At 37.6% G+C, this 19,468-nt stretch overlaps 1 protein-coding gene across 1 annotated transcript in view; it reads right to left on the bottom strand.

Moving 5' to 3' along the window:
* Window positions 1-225: 225 nt before the first annotated feature.
* Window positions 226-19,468, bottom strand: part of CPS1 (carbamoyl-phosphate synthase 1) — a 122,219-nt gene continuing 102,976 nt past the window's right edge. Inside the window, exons 30-37 of the mRNA XM_055345190.1 lie at window positions 18,814-18,903; window positions 17,302-17,472; window positions 14,698-14,772; window positions 11,921-12,019; window positions 4,391-4,450; window positions 3,498-3,610; window positions 2,055-2,184; window positions 226-1,334 (exon numbers count right to left, since the gene is read on the bottom strand). Of these exons, the coding sequence (XP_055201165.1) occupies window positions 1,236-1,334; window positions 2,055-2,184; window positions 3,498-3,610; window positions 4,391-4,450; window positions 11,921-12,019; window positions 14,698-14,772; window positions 17,302-17,472; window positions 18,814-18,903 (837 nt within the window). The 3' untranslated portion in view covers window positions 226-1,235. The remainder of the gene's footprint in view (window positions 1,335-2,054; window positions 2,185-3,497; window positions 3,611-4,390; window positions 4,451-11,920; window positions 12,020-14,697; window positions 14,773-17,301; window positions 17,473-18,813; window positions 18,904-19,468) is intronic.

Genomic DNA, 19,468 nt, shown 5'->3' with positions numbered 1-19,468 from the left:
ACACAAGGTGAGGGAACAAGAAAAAAAGGAAAAATATAACAGCCTGGGTGTGCCTTTTAATATTAATTTGCCCATTCATATCCTATATGACTTTGTATAGAAAAAAGAAAAGAGACATAATCCTGGCCTAAAACTGTGTTTCATCAGAGAAGTGAACTGATTTTATTAAATCAGTTAAATCAATGTTAAAAAAGTAATAAAATAAATGCAAGAATACAAACATACTGCCTCTTAATAGTATTTTATTTAAAAGTTTACAATTAGAGCACTTGTAATAACACAAAAAGTTTAAAAATGACACAGTTTGCCCTGCAGGAAGGACTTTTCTTGTACGCAGAAGGAATGGGGGCCTTGTGCTTAAAATGTGTAGATTTCATAGTGCAGTGTGGGGCTCAGTAGATCAACAGAATCTATCATCTGAAGGGAATGGACATAACTTCCAAGTTATTCCAAATTTGGCAGGGGGTGGGGAGTCAGGGGTGGGGAGAGAGGGCATCAGTCTGAAGATTTCACTTGGCTCAGGTTAAAATCCAAAGGAAAATGAGAACAGAAAACCACCTCAGTGGTATCTAGCATCTGCTAACATACTCAAAAACACAAGGCTGCAAACCAGCGTGCTTTAAGGAAATCCATACTTTAAAGACCTCTGTCACTTCTCAAATTCAGTACTGTGAAAAGGGATAGCGATATCCCTGGATGAGCCAGATAATGGAGAATAATTATCAAAAAGATACATTACACAAACATCATGACGAAGGGGTTCATAAATTAAATCTGTATTTCATTTTAACAAATTTTTATACTCTTCTTCCTTGTTGAAAATGTCCTGAGTGTGGCAGATGCTATTTAAAAGCAATGACAATAGTGTCTTGAAAGTATGTATAGTAATAGTTCAGAAGACAGAGTAGCAATGTTTTCTACCTTGATCATTGTTAATCAGCACCATAAAATGTTAACTGCAAAAAAGCACGTAGGTAAGCTTAGCCCACCAAAAATAAGGCATTAGAACACAGATGAATTCTCATGAAGGACAAGTTATTTAGGGAGGAGTTTATGGAAGGTTTGTAAAAAGGGGCTGACAATAATTTGTGAAAGGAAAGAATATTAAGGCATAACCAGGTAAACTGAAATAGTTTCGTATCAATATTTGTCTGTATGGAAGATGGCTGGGATTCAGTTCTTTCAGATACAGTGTGGCTTGGGTTGATTTCGGAGAGAGCTGAGTGTCTATTTCTCTATGCCATTTTCCCAGCACTGAACTGCCTGTAGTGGAAAAGACTCTTGGAGTCCACATTGCGAGATTTCTGCACAGCTTCAGCAAAAAGTTTGGTCACCTGAAATCAAAAGGGAAGGAATCTTAGGGAACCACATGACACAAAAATGAATATTTAAGGAAGCTGGAGCAAACAATTTCCAAAGGGACATGTGATGAAAGACACAAAAGGATTTATTTTTTCGGGACCTTCTCCTATATCTCAGACCTTACCAAAATAAATTTATCCTGCTCCCCAACTCTCCAAGGGATTAAAACAAATTTAGGGTGAAAAAGCATGATGGGTGGAAAGTTAATGTGTCTTGAAGTACGGATCTTCTTGGTGGTAAATTTGATACATCATGTCCAAGTCGGGCTAAACATACCTCATGTGATCATTTTCTGTGAATTGGACAAGCGCTTGCATGATACCTGGTTCCTCAATTATCATTAACCTGTTGCTCTTATGTGGTGCCTTTCATTTAGAAACAATGGAATAAAAGTTTGTGTCTTTATTCCATGTCACACCACACTTTTTATTTAAAAGATAATTGTATGGCTAATGAGAGAGCATGGCTCTCCATGGCTTTTGATTATCTCAATTGCTTGATCACCAACTGTCTCCGTTAGGACATGACCTACCATAATAGCACCATTATTTTAGATTCTATTTAAAAATTCTTCTGCATTCTGAATGTTACAAGAAGGGGAGAAGAGGGATGTGCATACATTGATGAGCACTCTTAAGGGAGGTGCAGAAATAAGAACCTGCATGTAGCTATATTTGAGGAAACAAACATACCTGGAAATTGGTGAGGAGAGGAACCCCACTGTCAACAGCTGTCCTCCGAATCACATAATTATCGTGGACAAACTTAGTGTTGTTATTGGGGAGGTTAATCACCAGGTCAATGCTGCCATCTCTCATCAATCTGGATGAATAATCAAAATAAACAAAAGTTTGTAGGTGGCCCTATATATTTTATAATTAGTTTTTTAAAATACTAACGTAATTATTCTCTTACACCATTCAAGTCAGTGTCATACTGAGTCGACCACCACCTACCCTCCTCTATGCCTAAAGAGGGGTTCAAATTACACTCATTTGGGGGTTACAATTTTTTGTGTTCTTGAAAGAATTCTGGTGAGAGTCTGATTAAATGGAAAGGGCTTTCTTTCTCAAATGCTGTCTATCTATGGAAGAATTGGCAATTTGATAGGTATTTACTTGTTTTACAAGGAGATTTTTTCCTCCAATATTGAAGTCCATTCTACCCCCATACGCCCAACTCCCAGATGAACTTTACCTCACTGCCTGCTTCCCAGTGCCTCTCAGATAACAGTAGGAGAACACAAGTCATCTGATTTTGAATTAAACCACTTCACATTCTGTTGTGGGACTGCTACATGCACTAGGAGACACTTAAATGTCCAAAGCATGAAGTAATGCTAATAATTGTTATTACAAAGTCCTAACCAAGTGCTTATAGCATCATTGGAAGTCTATTAAGGGCTGAACGATTTGCCCATCTTTTAAAAATTTGCTACTGAGTTATAGGTTGCCTTCTTGAGAGCCCTAAAAAATGGTAGCTATATCCTGGAATAACTAAGAATTATCTCATATACCTATGTCACGTACATCTATAAGTGTGGATGTATGTAATGGAGTTCCTAAAGACTCACGTAATGCATGAAAATAACATGTCTTATCAAATCTCATGACGACATAGCCTAAGGCATATAACAACCAACCTGATCAGAGAACAGTAAGTTAGGCAGTTCAATGGATGGTGCTATCCTATCACTCATCACAGCCTCCTGCATATAGCAAGTGCTCAATAAGTTGGGCTGATTTATTGTTGCACAACCTTGGAGAAATGCCGCTAGCCAATCTTATACCTGATATACACATCTGTATATAATATAACTTTGATGTAAAATATAAAGTGCTGCATTATGTTCTCCACGTCTCTGATTCTCATCACTGGGATCTCGGTGTCCATCAAGGAATGCAACCTAACTAAAAGATATTTTGAAAGATGCTACATATCACCATGCACACAAATATGTTATAGTTAACAGCAAAATTCACAAGAATGAAACAGATCCACAGATTTATTCATCTGAAATGGCTAAGAGGACTTTTAGAAGAATTGCAATAGGGTAAAGTGAAATATTTTCATCATATTGGCTCCCAAAGTTAATCCTCTAGCTGTGGGAGGATAGAAGTGTGCCCAGTGCTTACTTTCTGATGGAAGAGAGGCTGGGATTCTGGCCTTCCTGAGACGGCCATGCCACTGGGGTGGCAGGAACATTGTTGGCATTGAGCCAGTCTGACGTGGCTTCCGTGGCAAAAAGCTGCATTTAAAAGGGAAAAGTCAGTTACTATATCACAGGGAAGGCTTTCGCAGAGCAAAGAAGCCTATTGGGATACACGTGTCATTTAAAACATAAAGTAGAAGAAAGTGGTATATATGAGAAGCAATAATACCATGAACAGAGATTTGGACTTGCTGTCCTGAGTCACGGACACTGAGTATGCTTAAAATATTCTAAGGAACAATTTAATAACCTCAATTGGTTATTACAATTTGGTTACTACAAAACCAAAAAAGCTTTTGTAGAGGAAGAAACAAAGAATGATTCACAGCTGAGGATTCATCATCATCAGATCAATAAAGCCCCATGACCACAGGCCCACTCTGAGCCTCGGGAATCACTTTATTTTACTGAACTAGGCTTTGTGTAGAGGTATTCATGGCAAAAAAAAAAAAAAAAAGTGTTGCCTATAACCGCAGCAGCTGAAGACGGTGACTTCGTATCGAAACAAGAAAAGGATAAAGGAAAAATATATGGGAAATGCATTGAACCTTGGTCCCAATTCTGCGTAAACGAAACCTTCTAAGTTTGTAGCTGCCAACTTCTGTGGAGTTTATGGTACCTTTGTTATAACTTAAAACTGGTCTTTCTAATAATTTTATTCTATTGAAGTTTTGAAACTATCAAGTTAGTTAAACCTTTCAAGTTGAAAGGATATATTTTGAGCTATTTCATTCCTTAAGAATCATTAATATTCTCTTCTGTGAATAGATTTCAATGCTTATAGAAAAAGACTTGAAAAAAATTAATATTGCATACCTTGAAGCCTTCGTTGTGTAATTGTTCAGCCACACCAAGGAATCTGGGACGGAATGATTGCTGAAATTAAAAGAATTTAACAAAATTCACTTTCTAGGTATACTGCAATATGGTACTCTCTGACGCCATCATGGAAGACGATGCCGTACGTTGCCAGGTGCTTTATAGTCAAAGGTTCAAAGGTGGCAAGTCTGATCCTTTAATCCTCCTATAGTGAGTAGGAGTTCTACTTACTTCCCAATATAGATAAGATGACATCCACACTGTCTTGCTCGCTACAGTCTGACTTTTCACCTTGCTCTCAAATTCCTCCACTCCCTACTTAATCCACTCTGTCTGCAGATTAAGATCCACTCAGTCCTATGTGGATCTTTCCCCTAGTGAGGGAGAATTTAAAGACCTGGGTTAGGAGATCAAAACCAGGGCAGCCTTGCTGACCAGTCCGCCTGTTCAACCAGTTCTAATTGCTGAATTCTAACTGGTCCTGCTCTTAGGTAACTGTGCCCTGTCCTAGCAGCTTGTGCACACCTCCCTGCAAGAAGTCAACCATTTGGGACTCAATTTTGCATTACCTCTAAAGTAAAGAGCAAAAAAGAATGGGCTCTAGAGTCACTAAGCTGCATTTCAGATCCTGGTTTTACTATTCATTTTTAGCGTGTTCTTAGAAAAGTTAATGTCTTTGAGTCTCCATCTCTTCATTTTTAAAACAGCAGTGAACAAAGTAGTGTATCTATTTTGGGGGGCTCTACAATAAGCTGTGTGAACTTGAGCAACTTAACCTCTCTGTTGCACTTTCCTCACCTGTTAAATGGGAATAGTAACAGTGTCTTTGTTAAAGGGTCCTTGTGAGTATTCAGTGAGTTGATTTATAACTGTCAGTACGGGAACTTAGCACAATTACTTGTCCATTCATAGCTCTCATTAAGTATTAATTATTATTATTAAAATGTTTATTTTGAAGACTAAACAAGGACTAGATTCCTGCCCCTGCACCCTAGTTCCCAAGCCTGGATTCTCTACTGGCCATCAAACTTCAAATACAAGTCAACTTCCTCCACACATATACCTTACTTCCAAACAGGCTTCCCTCATGTTCCATCTCACTGTTCAGATATTTTCTTAGAACCCATTGCTGTGAACTTCCTAGAGCCTCAGCTGGACCCATCTGGTCCTATTTTCTGTGGACTCCTGCACATTGTCACCCGAGTTCCACCATTCTGGAACTTACCTCCTTTTTGTGACCACAAGCCAATATTTGCAAGACCAGTGATCAGGGTGAAAGAAAAAAAAAAAAAGCTAAGTGGCCTACCCAGAACTCCCTACCTTGACCTCATTAACTTGAATGTTTGAGAACTGAGCTAAACAGAATATAAACATCATACACAGTTAAAAACATATCTATTTTGCCTTACATGAGAACATTTTGGCTGCTTTCTATAACGTTTATAGATGAAATAATTTGGTTACTTCAGTAAATGTTTTATAATCTATTTAGAAACCATACTGGTAATGGCTAAAAAAAAAAAAATCAAGGAGATGATCTTATTTCAGAGTCTCAGAGAAACTAAGAATTGCGATAACAAAACACATCAAGATCCTTGTACAATTTTGATAATGTTCAGCCCATAAAACCTCCTAATATTTACTTGCAGAGGCTTTCTGAGAACAGATCTAAATCCTAGGGAAAGACTCCAAAGACTATGTTCAAATATAAAATTCTTTCAGATTCAGTCCCTCTCAATCCCAGAACTGCAGTTTTATGAGAGGAAACTATTGGCAAATAGAAAAGATAAATGCAACTGGATGAATCTCAGCTAAGGCAAGCTCAGGGGTTATTCATGGACAGTCTTCTAGAGTACAAATTGTAACCATGCCCAGGATAGTAGCTTTCCATTCCTGCTTGGACCAACAGGAAGAAATGGGCCTGATGTGCAAGAAGCTCAAGGCTAGACATAAAAAAAGGAAACAAATAAGTACGAAATCAGAGTAATGCAGTAACATTAGGGCAATTTAATGAGGCATATGGCAGTCTCTTTAAGAATAGGTTAAATAGAAGAAAAGGATAATCACTTTTCAAGTTTGATTCTTCTTGGAAAGCAAGGGGCTGAATTAGATGGCATCTTAGGTTTTCTTCATATTTTAGGGTTCCTTAAAATATAGCAAATATACATGAAATATTCTAAATGAACTTCTGAATTTTGTCAAATTTCCCTGATTTGGAACATTACATTGTGACCTCCTGCTGAACACAGGACAGACTTGAGTAAGTGCTAGAGCACATTAGAAGAATCAATATAAAATTGTCCAACAGCTTATTTGTTAACTGATACATTAATTGTGTATAAAACGAACTATTCTCAATTTCTTAAGTTTTCCCCTAGCAAAATGTCATAAATAAGATATGGCCATGTGATAACATAACACTGAAACCATTTTCTAAAATATCATTTCAAAAAAATAAAATAAAATAAAATATCATTTTAGGAGCATCTGGCCAGCAAAGTTGGTCAAGCACCCAACTCTTGGTTTCGGCTCATGTCATGATCTCAGGGTCATGGGATCAAGCCCCGCATTGGGCTCCATGCTCAGAGCAGAGTCTGGCTGAGACTCTCTCTCTCTCCCCCCTCTGCCCCTCCCCCCATACTCTCGCTCTAAAATAAATCTTTAAAAAATATATCGTTTCACAAGTACAGTGGTTCTCAAAATGTGGTTCCCAGGGAAACCAGCATCACCTGGGAATTTGTTTAAACTATAAAAGTTTGGGCCCCACCTCAGATCTCTGGAATCAGGAACTCTGAGGATGAATCCCAGTAATCTGCATTTTAATAAACCCTCCAGGTGATTCTGATGCACACTTAAGTTTAGGGGTAGGAGGGAAGAGGGAATAGGGGAACAATCCTTCACTCATCTTATAATTTAAGGTGAAGATGCATTCACCTTGGCCAAAGTCACAATGAAAAATGTTAAGGAAGGAGTACCAGAATGTAATTTTTTTTCTTTGCTATTTTAAAGTAAAATAAGTCAGCAAGTCCTCTAAGACCCGCAGACACCAGTCAGAACCTCATTATGGAGCTGTTTCAATGCTGTCCCCCAAGTGGAAAAGATAAATATCCGACATGACAGTATTGGCAGTTCCCAGCCAGGGAACCACTCTGCCTTCTGGTCTGGGGTGTTGGCTTTCATAGCCACATTATAAACTTCTATCAAACATGTATTGAACACTTGTGACACATAAAACAGCCTCTCTACAAAAAGAAATTACAGCTGTCAGCTTGTATCTGAGTAGCCCCAGATTTAATAGCTGATTGAAAATACCTGGGTAAGAAACCATTTGTTACTAAAGGTGAAAAGTACAAGCTGATTTATTTCCTGGAAAATGTTTATAAGAAGGAAAGTCCTTTAAAAATGAAAATATATATATATATTTCCTCCAATTATCACTTTCACATTAATCCAACTTCTGGCTCCAGAACAGAAAGCCAAGTTAATACTGTGTGGTGCCTGTGGACTCTATAGGGACGTCTGCATCGACAACTCTATGGTTGTTCCTAATAATTCTGTATTGAAGATAAAAGGTTATTCATGTCACTTGGAGTTGTATTTTTCAAATAAAATGCTTGCTTTGTGTTTCCGAGCAATGCTGAAGCGCAGATGTCAGGATGGTGCTCGCCACTCCACAAACATCACTGAATAGCCCAATCAGAGGGGAAAAAACAGTGAGTGCTCTTGATCTACTCTAGAGTAAATCATTTATTGTTAAAGGGTGTTCCAGAAAACTTCAAAATAAGGCAGATTGCCTACTCATAGCACCTAAAAATAAATCCTGATGGGATGAAAGGAAGCTGGAAATATTGCAGGAAAATCAAAGATGATTTTGTTGCCATAAAATCTACATTATGCCTTTCTTATGTTAGGATGTGAGCCTATAGAAAGCCTCGTGTTAAGAGACTTAGTGCATGTAATAGTTGACAAGAATCCTTTGACAAAATCTAAATCTTGATTTTTCCCTTCTAAGTTCTCGTTATACACAATTGATGTTATGACTATTTCAAATTCCTTGGGTAATTTGTCCCATAGGATTTAACTCTGGGAGGGCAGAAGCAGAGGCGCTGTGTATAAAGGAATAGGATGGGAAAGAGAAGAGAAATAAGAGGCTAGGAAGACTGCAGTATCACAAATTAGCATGTGTGCCCCCCCCACACACACACACTATTTACTAAATGCTGAGAAGTGGCTGATACTTGCTAGTAAGAAATTACTATTATAAATATGTGTTAAACTATCAAAAATAAGAAAAAAATGTTTCCTGGCTCAGGGTCACTTTTACCTCTCTCTCCATAATTTCTCTTTTCTCCCAATTTTCTCTTGCAACCTATTGTGAACATTAATGAGTGAAGGTATCTTCAATTAAATCCTCAGGTTCATAGCGGGAAGCTGGGTCAAGGTGGGGAGATAAAACAAAAAGGCCTTTCCCTCAAATAAATGGGACAGGTACTATCTTCCTCACTTCTCCATGAAGGAATAATAAAGCAAATTAACTGCAGTGGTGCTGGCTACCGGTGCTCTTCTCCGAGTTAAGTCTCTACAGCATCAGGCTAAATGAATGATTATCTTAAGTCAAAATGCAGTTGTGGATTTCTTTCTTAGAACTTCACTCGATAACTCAACTGGATGTGTTCCTTCGTATTTACTGGCCCTCATGCCCATTTGTATGTCAGCAGTATTTTTTTTAGGTCCTTCTCAGTTCTGACTTTATATATTTGAACAAGTCCATATGAATTATTCTGACCATGCAGAATCACATTAAATAGAATGATTAAAAAAAATACAATGCATCCTGAAATGTGGAAACTTAATTACTTTATTCACAGTTTCTATGAAGTTTGGGTAAAAGGAGGAGGTTAGATTTGGTCCCATGCTAAGACACCCAGTGATATTTCTAGCCATTAATGCTCTGGTTAGTATATCCTGTCATATTGTTCAGTTAAATTTATGATGTTACATTTTTAAAAATCACTCTCCATGAAAATCCCCCAGATGGTAACAGAAAGGCTGTATATGAACTGCTGCCCCTGGCAGCTCTTCCTTGCCGCCCACATAGAGTAGGTCAGAGAGTGACTCTTACCTATCTCCCACTGATCAATTTTACCACCGCTACAAATACTGTATTAAATACAACTTTACAATAAACGTTTCTTTAAATATGCTTTTAAAACTCTTTAATTAAAATAGATACATATCTAAAGCCCTAACATTGTGCACTTGCAAGAAAAAAGTTCTTTGGGCAGAAGAACCTCATTCCTTTAAGAAAATTCTTTTTACCCTACAAAACCCTCTTTTTTTTTTCACCTATAAAGCAAAAAATTCTGTTCACTGATGCCAAAATCATACAAATATTTTATAGGGATCGAATTAATTTTTGCTTAATATTTCCCTGCGGCACTAGAACCAAACAAGGCACAATTTTATACATCACTGCCTCTTAAACTGGTATTTTAAAATGTTAGCACTATTATGATTAGTTGTGAAGACGGGGACTAAGGGCATGGTCTCCTCTGAATGCCCCCAGGTCTCACATTAAACTTTAAGCCATCACTGGAAGTTGGGCAAATACTCTCATACTTGTGACTTAATAATACTTAATACTCATTTATAACATGATGAGTCTCTCATATGGTGTGATGTGTCTCCAACCTGCCATTAAGCTTGACGATTGCAAGTCATCTTGTTAGCCTCTGCTCTAACTGTTCTCCATCTCCCTTTTGGCACCTTTATAAAGCAGAATTCCAAGTTGATCTTTGCAGAAACTTCTCCAGAGCCACTACCGATCTAGTCTCCAGTCTAATTTGCTGATATTAAGACACCCTAATGAGATGGTATCTATAATAATCACCCACTGGCTTGAGAATACCTGGTACTGCTCTAATTATATTTTTATTGATTTTTTTGTAACCATGCAGGGTTTGGGCTTATTAAAAGTACAGCAGGGGTGACCATCTATTGTTTTTATAGGACCCAAGAATTCCTAACCTTAAATGTAAGTGAATGACCAGGTGGGAAGCATTTAGTATTTTTCAGGAAAATTTATAAACAGAACAGTCTGTACATTCTTGCAATAATTATTACAAGGAGTAATCGAAGTTTCTTGGCTATCATTTTTCCCTGAGATTTCCATTTGATTTGCAAAAATACACCAATAATGGCCTTTTCATTGTATAAAGATATTGTCTTATAATTATTTATAATTATTTCACCCTGCTTTGACTCAGAAGACTTAACCAAATAATAAAATTCAAGAACCTCCCCAGTATATTGTGGGCTCTGCTAACTTTCTAAAGCCCATTAAGCTACTTCCCTTCAAGAACTTTCAATCAGTCATGGAGTGAGAAAAATCCCTCAAATAATGTCCATGTCTTCTTCGGCTTTGGATCTTTGACATTTACAAATGGTCCTTGACTTAAAAAGGTCCAACTTTGCAATAGTGAAAGCAATACACATTTGGTACCAACCATACTTTGAATTTTGAATTTTGATCTTTTCCCAGGCTAGCAAGTAGCAGTATAGGACACTCTCTGATGATGTGGGTGGCAGCAGCTCCTAGTCAGCCACACAACCATGAGGATAACCAACCCATACACCTAACAACCATTCTGCTTTTCACTTTTAATATAGTATTCAACAAATTACGTGAGATATGCAATCCTTTATTACAAACAGGCTTTGTGTTAGATGATTTTGCCCCATTGTAGGCTCACATAAAGTGTTCTGAGAACACTTAAAGTAAACCATACTAAGCTCAGGAGGGTCAGTATATTAAACTCATTTTTGACTTTCTGACATTTTCAATTTATGATGGGTGTATTGAGACATGACCCCACCATAAGTTGTGGATGATCTATAGCAGAAATTGAAATGTGAATGAATGACTATAAGGAAGAAAGGAACAGAGGTCAGGAAGGGATAACATAGCTTCAGCTTGGGATGTGTTGGGCTTGAGACGTCCAGAAAGGGGTATCCAGAAGATAGTTGAAAATAGGGGATGACCGAGAATGAAGATTTAAAGGTGAAAGTTATGGATAGGACAGTGAATACTACAGTCATGAGATGGCAAAGGAGAAAGTCAAGAAATAGAGACAGAGACAGAGACAGAGAGAAGGAAGAGGTGAGACTCCCACTTTACAGAAAGCTAAGGATGAAGAACGAAGAGCAGAACATATAGAAAAGATAGAACCAAGGAATAGAAGAGATTCCTGTTTAAGGCATCCTAAGTCCTTTTCAGAACAAATACCCTTTTTACTAGAGACATTTTCTTTCTGTTCATTTTATTTAGGCACTTATTTGTATTGATTGCTGCAATGGAAAAAGGCAAAACACAGGGAAGATATAGAGAACAAGTGTCCATTTTTTCTATTAGTTGCTGTTTTCTTTAGTGGACTTAAGATCTCTCCTCTTTTATTCCACAATTAAGGTCCTTTCCCAGCCACTCCTAGCATGTGCCCAAGGGCATGCACACAACCACACACCACTTACCTGGATTCCAATCAGGATGCCCTTCTGGGGTATCTTAAACCCTGTAGAAAGCATTGCCTTTAGGAAAGCTGTATGAATGCCTTCACCAAAGCAAGCCACCTGTTTAGAATAAATTAAAAAATAAAATAAAAGGAAAGCAAATCCTAGTCAACAGCTCTTACCAATAAATAAATACAAATGGAAAACACTTTACTCGTAGAGCCCTTTGCTAGATTTTATTGACTTGCCCAAAGACCATGCAGTCTGAATTCTGGAATTAAAAAGCTTGCCAGGGCAGATGTATCTTATGTTTTTAATTAAGCATAATGAATGAATAAGCAATTCTTTCTCTCTCCAACAACACTCCATGGAGTAACATAACTGGATTCTACTGTGAGTTATTTGGATACAAATCATAGTGCCTGGTCCATAATGTGGTAAGTTACCAAATGTTAATATGACTTAATGTTTAAATAACAGAGTATATTATGTATGCAATGCCACAGTGCATGAATTCATGGGTCAGTAGCACAAATGCATAACTGCTGATCAATTGGTTAGGAGTCATTTCATACGGCTTATGAGAAAGCCTTCTGAGAAATTCAATAAATCCAGGAAAATCTCAAAGGACCTTTTTAAAAAAAATCATTTTCATAAAATGAACGGAAACACCCTGCTACTAGTTCTAAATACCACAGCCAGATGTAAACAAACAAACAAAACAAAACAAAACAAAACAAAAATCCAAACTAATGTATAATGTCAGGATACACAGAAGTTTCATCTCGGGTAATTGTGCTGCTATATGACTACAAGTCAAAAATGGCCACCATAACGGTAGAACAAGTGGTATATTTGAGCATGATGGGAATAGATCTGGCCATACATATCATCATTTGGCACAGGTACAGAACCACCATTATAGTAAATAACACTGATGGCTAAATTCATTCTTTAAGCAAATGACTCCCATATTGTAAAAGGGATGTTCTCATAACTGTGACCTTCAGCCAACCCCCAGTCCATGTTGCTTTTCCCTCTACAGCGAACACTATCTTTGGCCAATTACTGGCCAACTAGCTTAAGTCATGTCACCCTCAGTTAATGAGACCCAAATTCTATCGACAGGACGAGGCAATTTCATCATAAAAGCAGACACAACAATACACAGGTTTCAGCAAAATACATAGAGAACAGTCAGGTTTCTACAAAATACATAGAAATCAGTCCGATATTCAAGTAAGCTTTGGACTAACATTCCCACCTTGCCACTAAGAGAATAAAATACCCCTTACCTAGATCAAGAGGTAAAGGTTAATTTAATCCCTCAACAAGCCATTTGAACACTGAAAATGTCTCTTTGAAGCATAACTAAGATCTCACTAAGCTAGAATTATTATTCTGATTTCAGTTATGAAATCAGGCCTTGTAGCATCACACCCAGTGACACCTGGAAGTATGACTCTAATAATGGAAGAAGAATTATCTCTATATTTCTCAAATAGATAAGAACAAAGGTGAGCTGAGCTTCTAATTCTTTCATATTTTCATAGTTCAGCAACTCCAATAATGTATGTCTGGAAGCAGAATGGACAGAGGCACTGAAAATAAGTTTCCCACACTAGAGAAAGCAGCACAAAGAAAAACATCTCTCCCTGATCTGAATCCTGGATCTGCTGTAAACACGCCTGCTACCCGGTGACCATGGGATCCAGATGAACCTGAAGAGTATCTCCTTAAACAGCGGAGAACTGTAATGCAGGCCCCTCGTTTTAGAGCTGGGTTTTCTCACCTATTAAATTAAAAGCAGCAGCAAAGGAGCTAAGATAAGGCAATCTCCAGTCCAAATACAAACAAGATAGCCATTTATTCCTCACTGCCTGCCTTCCTGTCTCACTTAACTTCTCATCACAGATGTTGCTTGTAACCAGGCAACCACATAAAACGTCACGTATTTATTGTAATTAAATATTTTCCCTTTTCAGGTGTTCCTTAATAGCAGGAGGAAACAATGATGCCTCACAGTCTGATGTTGCCACTCTGATGTGCACTGATGAGAATCTGAAGGTTGTATCTAGTAAGTCTGTCAAGGGCTAGGTGATTCATAAAATGCCCTGACACTGACATGTAGGGAACTTTCTAGAATCTGACAGCTCTCTACAAGAAACACAGTTCACATTCTTAAAGAAACCTTCAGCTGACAAGCATCCCAACACAAGTGAAGAGGGACATCCAGTGGCCAATTCCATTATAGGTTTTTAGATAGTCCCCAGGAGATTCAAGCTGCTTTGAAAGTTGTTTGGGGATTTTGCATTTATCTACCGATTCCACACTGTTTAGGTCCATGATCTTTCTAATGCTGTACAGTCATTCTACATACTGCTAGTAAAAATCCAATGATCTAATTTCATAGCAGCAAGCAGATGAGGAGGCTGGGGGTGGGAAGTGCCATTATAGAAAGACCTTAAAATTTAAAACAGAAAGACCCAGGAGATATTTACTTAGACATCTAAAGAGATATTTGGAAGCTGTTCTCAATGTGTAATGTGGAAATGAATTAGGAACACATATATTATATTCACAAATTAAATATAAGTCAAAATTTAGACTCTGGTCCACAGAGGTCTAAGATTCTTCTTTAGTTCAAAATTCTTAAGCCCTTTCAGACCTACTCTGATAACAGAAGTTTCTGTCCCCTTAATACTTAGTAACTTACTTACTGTATTATACTCAGATCATAAAACCATAGATTTCAAAGTAGGTTTAATGAAAGTGTTCATGGGTCATTAACTAGTTACCTCTCCAGTGGAAGCCATCTCACATCGCAGAATGGGGTCAGCATCCCTCAACCGGGGCCAGGAAAACATTGGAGCCTGTCAGAAATAATGGGGAGGAAAAATATGTGAGAGAAAGGTATAAAAGGAATAGGAGAGGATAAATATATTTAGTGAATCATCTCTCACAGGATTCATTTAGGCTATGGTAGACACATAAAAAATCTCTTTGGTCCAAGCATCTGACTTGAAAAATAGCTTTAAAACCCTGTTCCAAGAATTTCTTGAGCTCTTGGCCAAAATCATGGGTTAAATAATCACAAATTATTTCTGTAAATAGGGCCCCTGTGACCAGTCTAGGCCAGTGTTTCTAATCTGGCCTACACATATTCTTACTGGAGTGATTTCAAACAAAGTCTACTGGGCATTGGTCTCCCCAAACACTGAGTTCAAACACATTTTTTTCTTGGTAGGCCTTTGAAACATTCCTCTTCTTTTTCTGATCATTTGAACTTGCAACAGGCAACCATGCCAGAAATGTCTGTCTGAAAGCTGACTTCTGAGACATTAAACTGTTGTTGACACCTCTTAAAATGCTTTGAAAAACATTCTGCTTGGGAACACTTTTGCCCAGAACTTTCATGTGAACTAGAACATAGATAGGAGTGTTTCTTTTTCATTTATTTTATCAGTGCAATTCACTAAGAACCAAATCCTTATTTCTTGCATCTCTATCCGTTTGTCTGGTGTGGACCATTCTTCCTTTGATTCTGGTACCCTCCTAAGTTATCCTGGGAGTTCTAGCTAGGGGTCATTCTTAGTCAAGTTATTATACATTTCTGCACTCCATCTTTTCTGTACCCTCATCTATGGACATCTACCCACCTCACTAGTCCTATGTTAAGAATGAGTAGAAATAAGTAATTCTTTTTTAAAAAGTCAAGAATCATATACAATGGTAACTAGGAAGGAAGTAAACTGGAAGATACAGTGCATGTTGAAAAATGAATATCTATCCATCAATATTGTTTTTAGTTGGATATTGTTTCCTATACATATGTATGTGTGTATATTTCTGCATCTATGAATTAAGAAACATGAATTGGAAATTTATATAGGGAATATCCAGTGGAAATATTTGTCAGAGCCTTCTACTATTGGTCTCAAACAACAACAAAAAAATCCTATGTATTTTTACCTATGAATAATTCTCACTGAAAACTTTAACAATCTATGCTGTATTATAGTCTCCAGGAATAAACTGCCACCCTTCCCTAATATAACAAGTGACATTCCATTGCAACGCACTACAAAATCAAGTCATCCTAAATTATTAAGTTAAATAAGATTAATAAATACTTTTTGATTTGTAGCTTCAGCTTATTAAAGCTTCCACTGTAAAAGTCAGAAGTCAGAGTCTCAGCTATAACACAGTTATGTTTGAGATCACTAGTACCTATAGGAATGGAAATCGTTTGAAGGCATCCAAAATAAGTAAATGTTGCATAAATACATCACACAATATAAATTGATTCCGTTGTATGTTTTTTCTAAAATATTCAAACATATTTATATGGTATCTCACTAATCCTCATGCTTGCCCCGTGAAGTAGTTAAAGGTCATAAATATACATACTCTGTGCATGGACATACTGAGGCAGCTGGAGGAGCACAATGGTTTTATTATTAAGGTATTATGAGAAATATACATACATATTGGAAATTAGTGAGCAAATCTTAAACCTTTTTGGTCAACCCTCATAAAGATGCCATCAGTTTCATTACCTTCGTGGCACCACCATGAATGGTAACTGCTATTTCAACTTTGCAAGTGGAAAAATTGTGTTGCTGAATAAAATAAGAATGAGGCAAGGTGGCCAAGGTAGGTTAGAATTTAACCGACACCACAGGGTAACACTTTTATAAGATCCAGGCATTCCTGACGTCTTGGCATAATTCAAAAGGGGCACAACTCAAGCCTTATCCTAACAAAGTATGTCCAGAATTTCTGTTTACCAACTAAACTGACACCACCATGAATCAGCTGCATTAACATCGTTTATAATTTACTCAGCTAGTTGGTTTTGAAGTTATGTAATTCTAAATGATTTTTTTGTTATTTTTGAAAGAGATGAAAGTTCATATAAAGTTAACCTGTTACCTGTGTGCACTATTCAAAGGAAACATCAAAAATCCGTAGTCCAGCATTTTAGTTAAAAGGTTTATAAAGTAACTTTAAAAAAAATGTTTTTAAATTTATTTATTCATGAGAGACACAGAGAGAGAAAGAGAGGGGGGCAGAGACACAGGCAGAGGGAGAAGCAGGATCCATGCAGGGAGCCTGATGTGGGATCTCAGGCCCCCAGGATCACGCCCTGGGCTGAAGGCGGCACTAAACTGCTAAACCACCTGGGGCGGCCTTTTTTTTACTTTTTAAAAAAGTTTTTCTAAGTAAGCTCTACACCAAACATGGGGCTTGAACTCATGACCCCCAGATCAAGAGTCACATTCTCTACCACTGACTGAGCCAGCCAGGTACCCCTCAAAATTATTTTTGATGAAAAATTATTCCTTTAATTTCCTTGAAACTTAAAAAAAATGGCTAATAGATTTTTTTTTTAATGTTACCTTAATTGCAACATAGTCAGCAGGAATTATGGGATGGTCCAATGTGGGAAGAGGTTTCTCATCAATGCTCTCTCCAATCATCACCTTGGTGGCCACATCAATGAAGTCTACCCCCAGTGTCTTGGAAACAAAGGGGAAGGATCGAGAAGCTCTCAGGTTACACTCAATCACCTGGATAGATAACAAAATCCAAAAAAAAAAAAAAAAAAAAGACAAGAGATGGTGAGAGCCAAATGACAACATACTAATATCCTCCCTTTCCTGGGGTTCTAGCTGTTTTTCCCCAGGACTGGCTCTTTTGCTGGCGTCTTGCTTCCCCTCCCACTGCTTACACATTTGCTAACCAGTTTCTTATTAGTCAGTATTGTTGAATTCTGACTTTTTTCCATCCATTTCCCACAATTTCATCCCCAAACACTGCTGATAGATCTTAATGCAGAACTCAGATAATGCCACATCCCTACTGAAAAACCTTCAGTGGGTTTCCACTGGCCATCAGATTAAAGTCTAGTACTTTAAGGCTTTCTATTCTCTTGCCTCAATATGTCTATGTTATCTTATACCGTTTCCCTAATCCCAATTTTACTTTCCAACTTTACCTTCCACTATTTCCCTAGAAAAATGATCTTGCTAAACTGAATTGGTCATTAACTCCTAAAATATGCCAAATTTTCTCTTAGATGTTCTATGTAAATACAATGTCCTCTCTCCCTTCCTTTACTTGTCAAAATTCCAGTCATTCTTAAGACCCAGCTTAAAATTCAAAATCTCCCTTGAAAGCCACCCCAAACCAGGTATATGATATTCAAGTATGTGTTCAGGCACACACGTGTGCGTGTATGTGTGTTCACACACACACACACAGACACAGGCTAGCAGATTTGCTCTCTCTGTTCTATGACTCCAGTACGATGTATTTGTACATTCCGTCCAGCAGCTATTATATTCTAACGTATGTTATAGGTGTCTACAAAGTCATCTTCCCAGTCCTCACCAAACTGAATCTCTTTGAGAGCAAAGATTGTTGTGTATACATCTTTGTTGCCACCATATGATTTCACATAGTAGATGCTGAACCAATACTAATTACTGATTGGTTACATTAAATAGACTCAATTAATTAAGACTAGTCTACTTGATTTAACAATTTTTTGTATATAAATAGTATCTAAAACTTCAGTGTATACAATTTATGATTATTCAACATATTCAGATTACTTTATGATAGTCACTGTGTCCATCTGTACTATACCAGATGGCAGACAGTGATCCTCTTTCCAGTGGATCAGAGAGCTTTGCAGAACTATGACATATATATTAGTGTCACCAAGGGCCTCTGCCTTCAAACAAGGCAGGCTTTCTATGCTGTACAACAACCTACCCTCAGACATGAACAGCTGTAGGAGTTTCAGCTGCTCTGTCTGTGCTCACAGACAAGATCACCAGAAAGACACAAATCAACATAACCAAACACAGCAGTGGTGTCCTCTCAAGCACCTTGGCATTTCTTACCAAGACATCGTTTCCTTTGACAAGAAACTGGACGTTGAATGGGCCGGAGATGGCAAAAGCCTTTGCAATCTTTCGGGTAGCATCTTTCACCTAGATCAAAAGGACAATGATATAGTGCTAAAGAGCATACCTTGGTTAGAAAACACCTATTACTTAGATTTCTTTAATTTCTCTTTACAGAGAACTACACTTCCATAATAATAGCAGTCATAATGGCAATAATAATAATAATAATAATAGAAGCCACTAGTAGGCATCTACCAACAAAATAATAATATGTACTAAGTATTCACAATAGACTAGCAAAGAAAAGAACAAATAATTGTACACAATTACTTTTCTGCCAAACGTCCCTATCTATCTGCCTCTGTATATACTGGTTTTTACTTTGAGGACTAAATGGAATTCTTTCAGTCTAGTTGCTTCAGCATCAGAAACTCCAGTCCAAACTTCCTGTCAGTCTCATGACCTACCTGCTCAGAAGAGCAGGCCCTGATATTACCTGGCACTGCAAAGAGACCAGAAAGATTTCTTTGATGTGTTTTTCTGCTGCCCTGGACTCTACATGGGTAGATATTATTGTCAGAAAGAAATTATATTTCCTTGCAGGGAGGCTCTGCGTGTCACATATACAAATCCTTATATCCAACCAGAG

This window comes from Nyctereutes procyonoides, unplaced genomic scaffold (genome assembly GCF_905146905.1).
Source record: "Nyctereutes procyonoides isolate TBG_1078 unplaced genomic scaffold, NYPRO_anot_genome, whole genome shotgun sequence".
Lineage (NCBI taxonomy): Eukaryota > Metazoa > Chordata > Mammalia > Carnivora > Canidae > Nyctereutes > Nyctereutes procyonoides.
The sequence above is the reverse complement of the archived record's forward strand: the minus strand, read 5'-3'. Positions and strand labels throughout refer to the sequence as shown.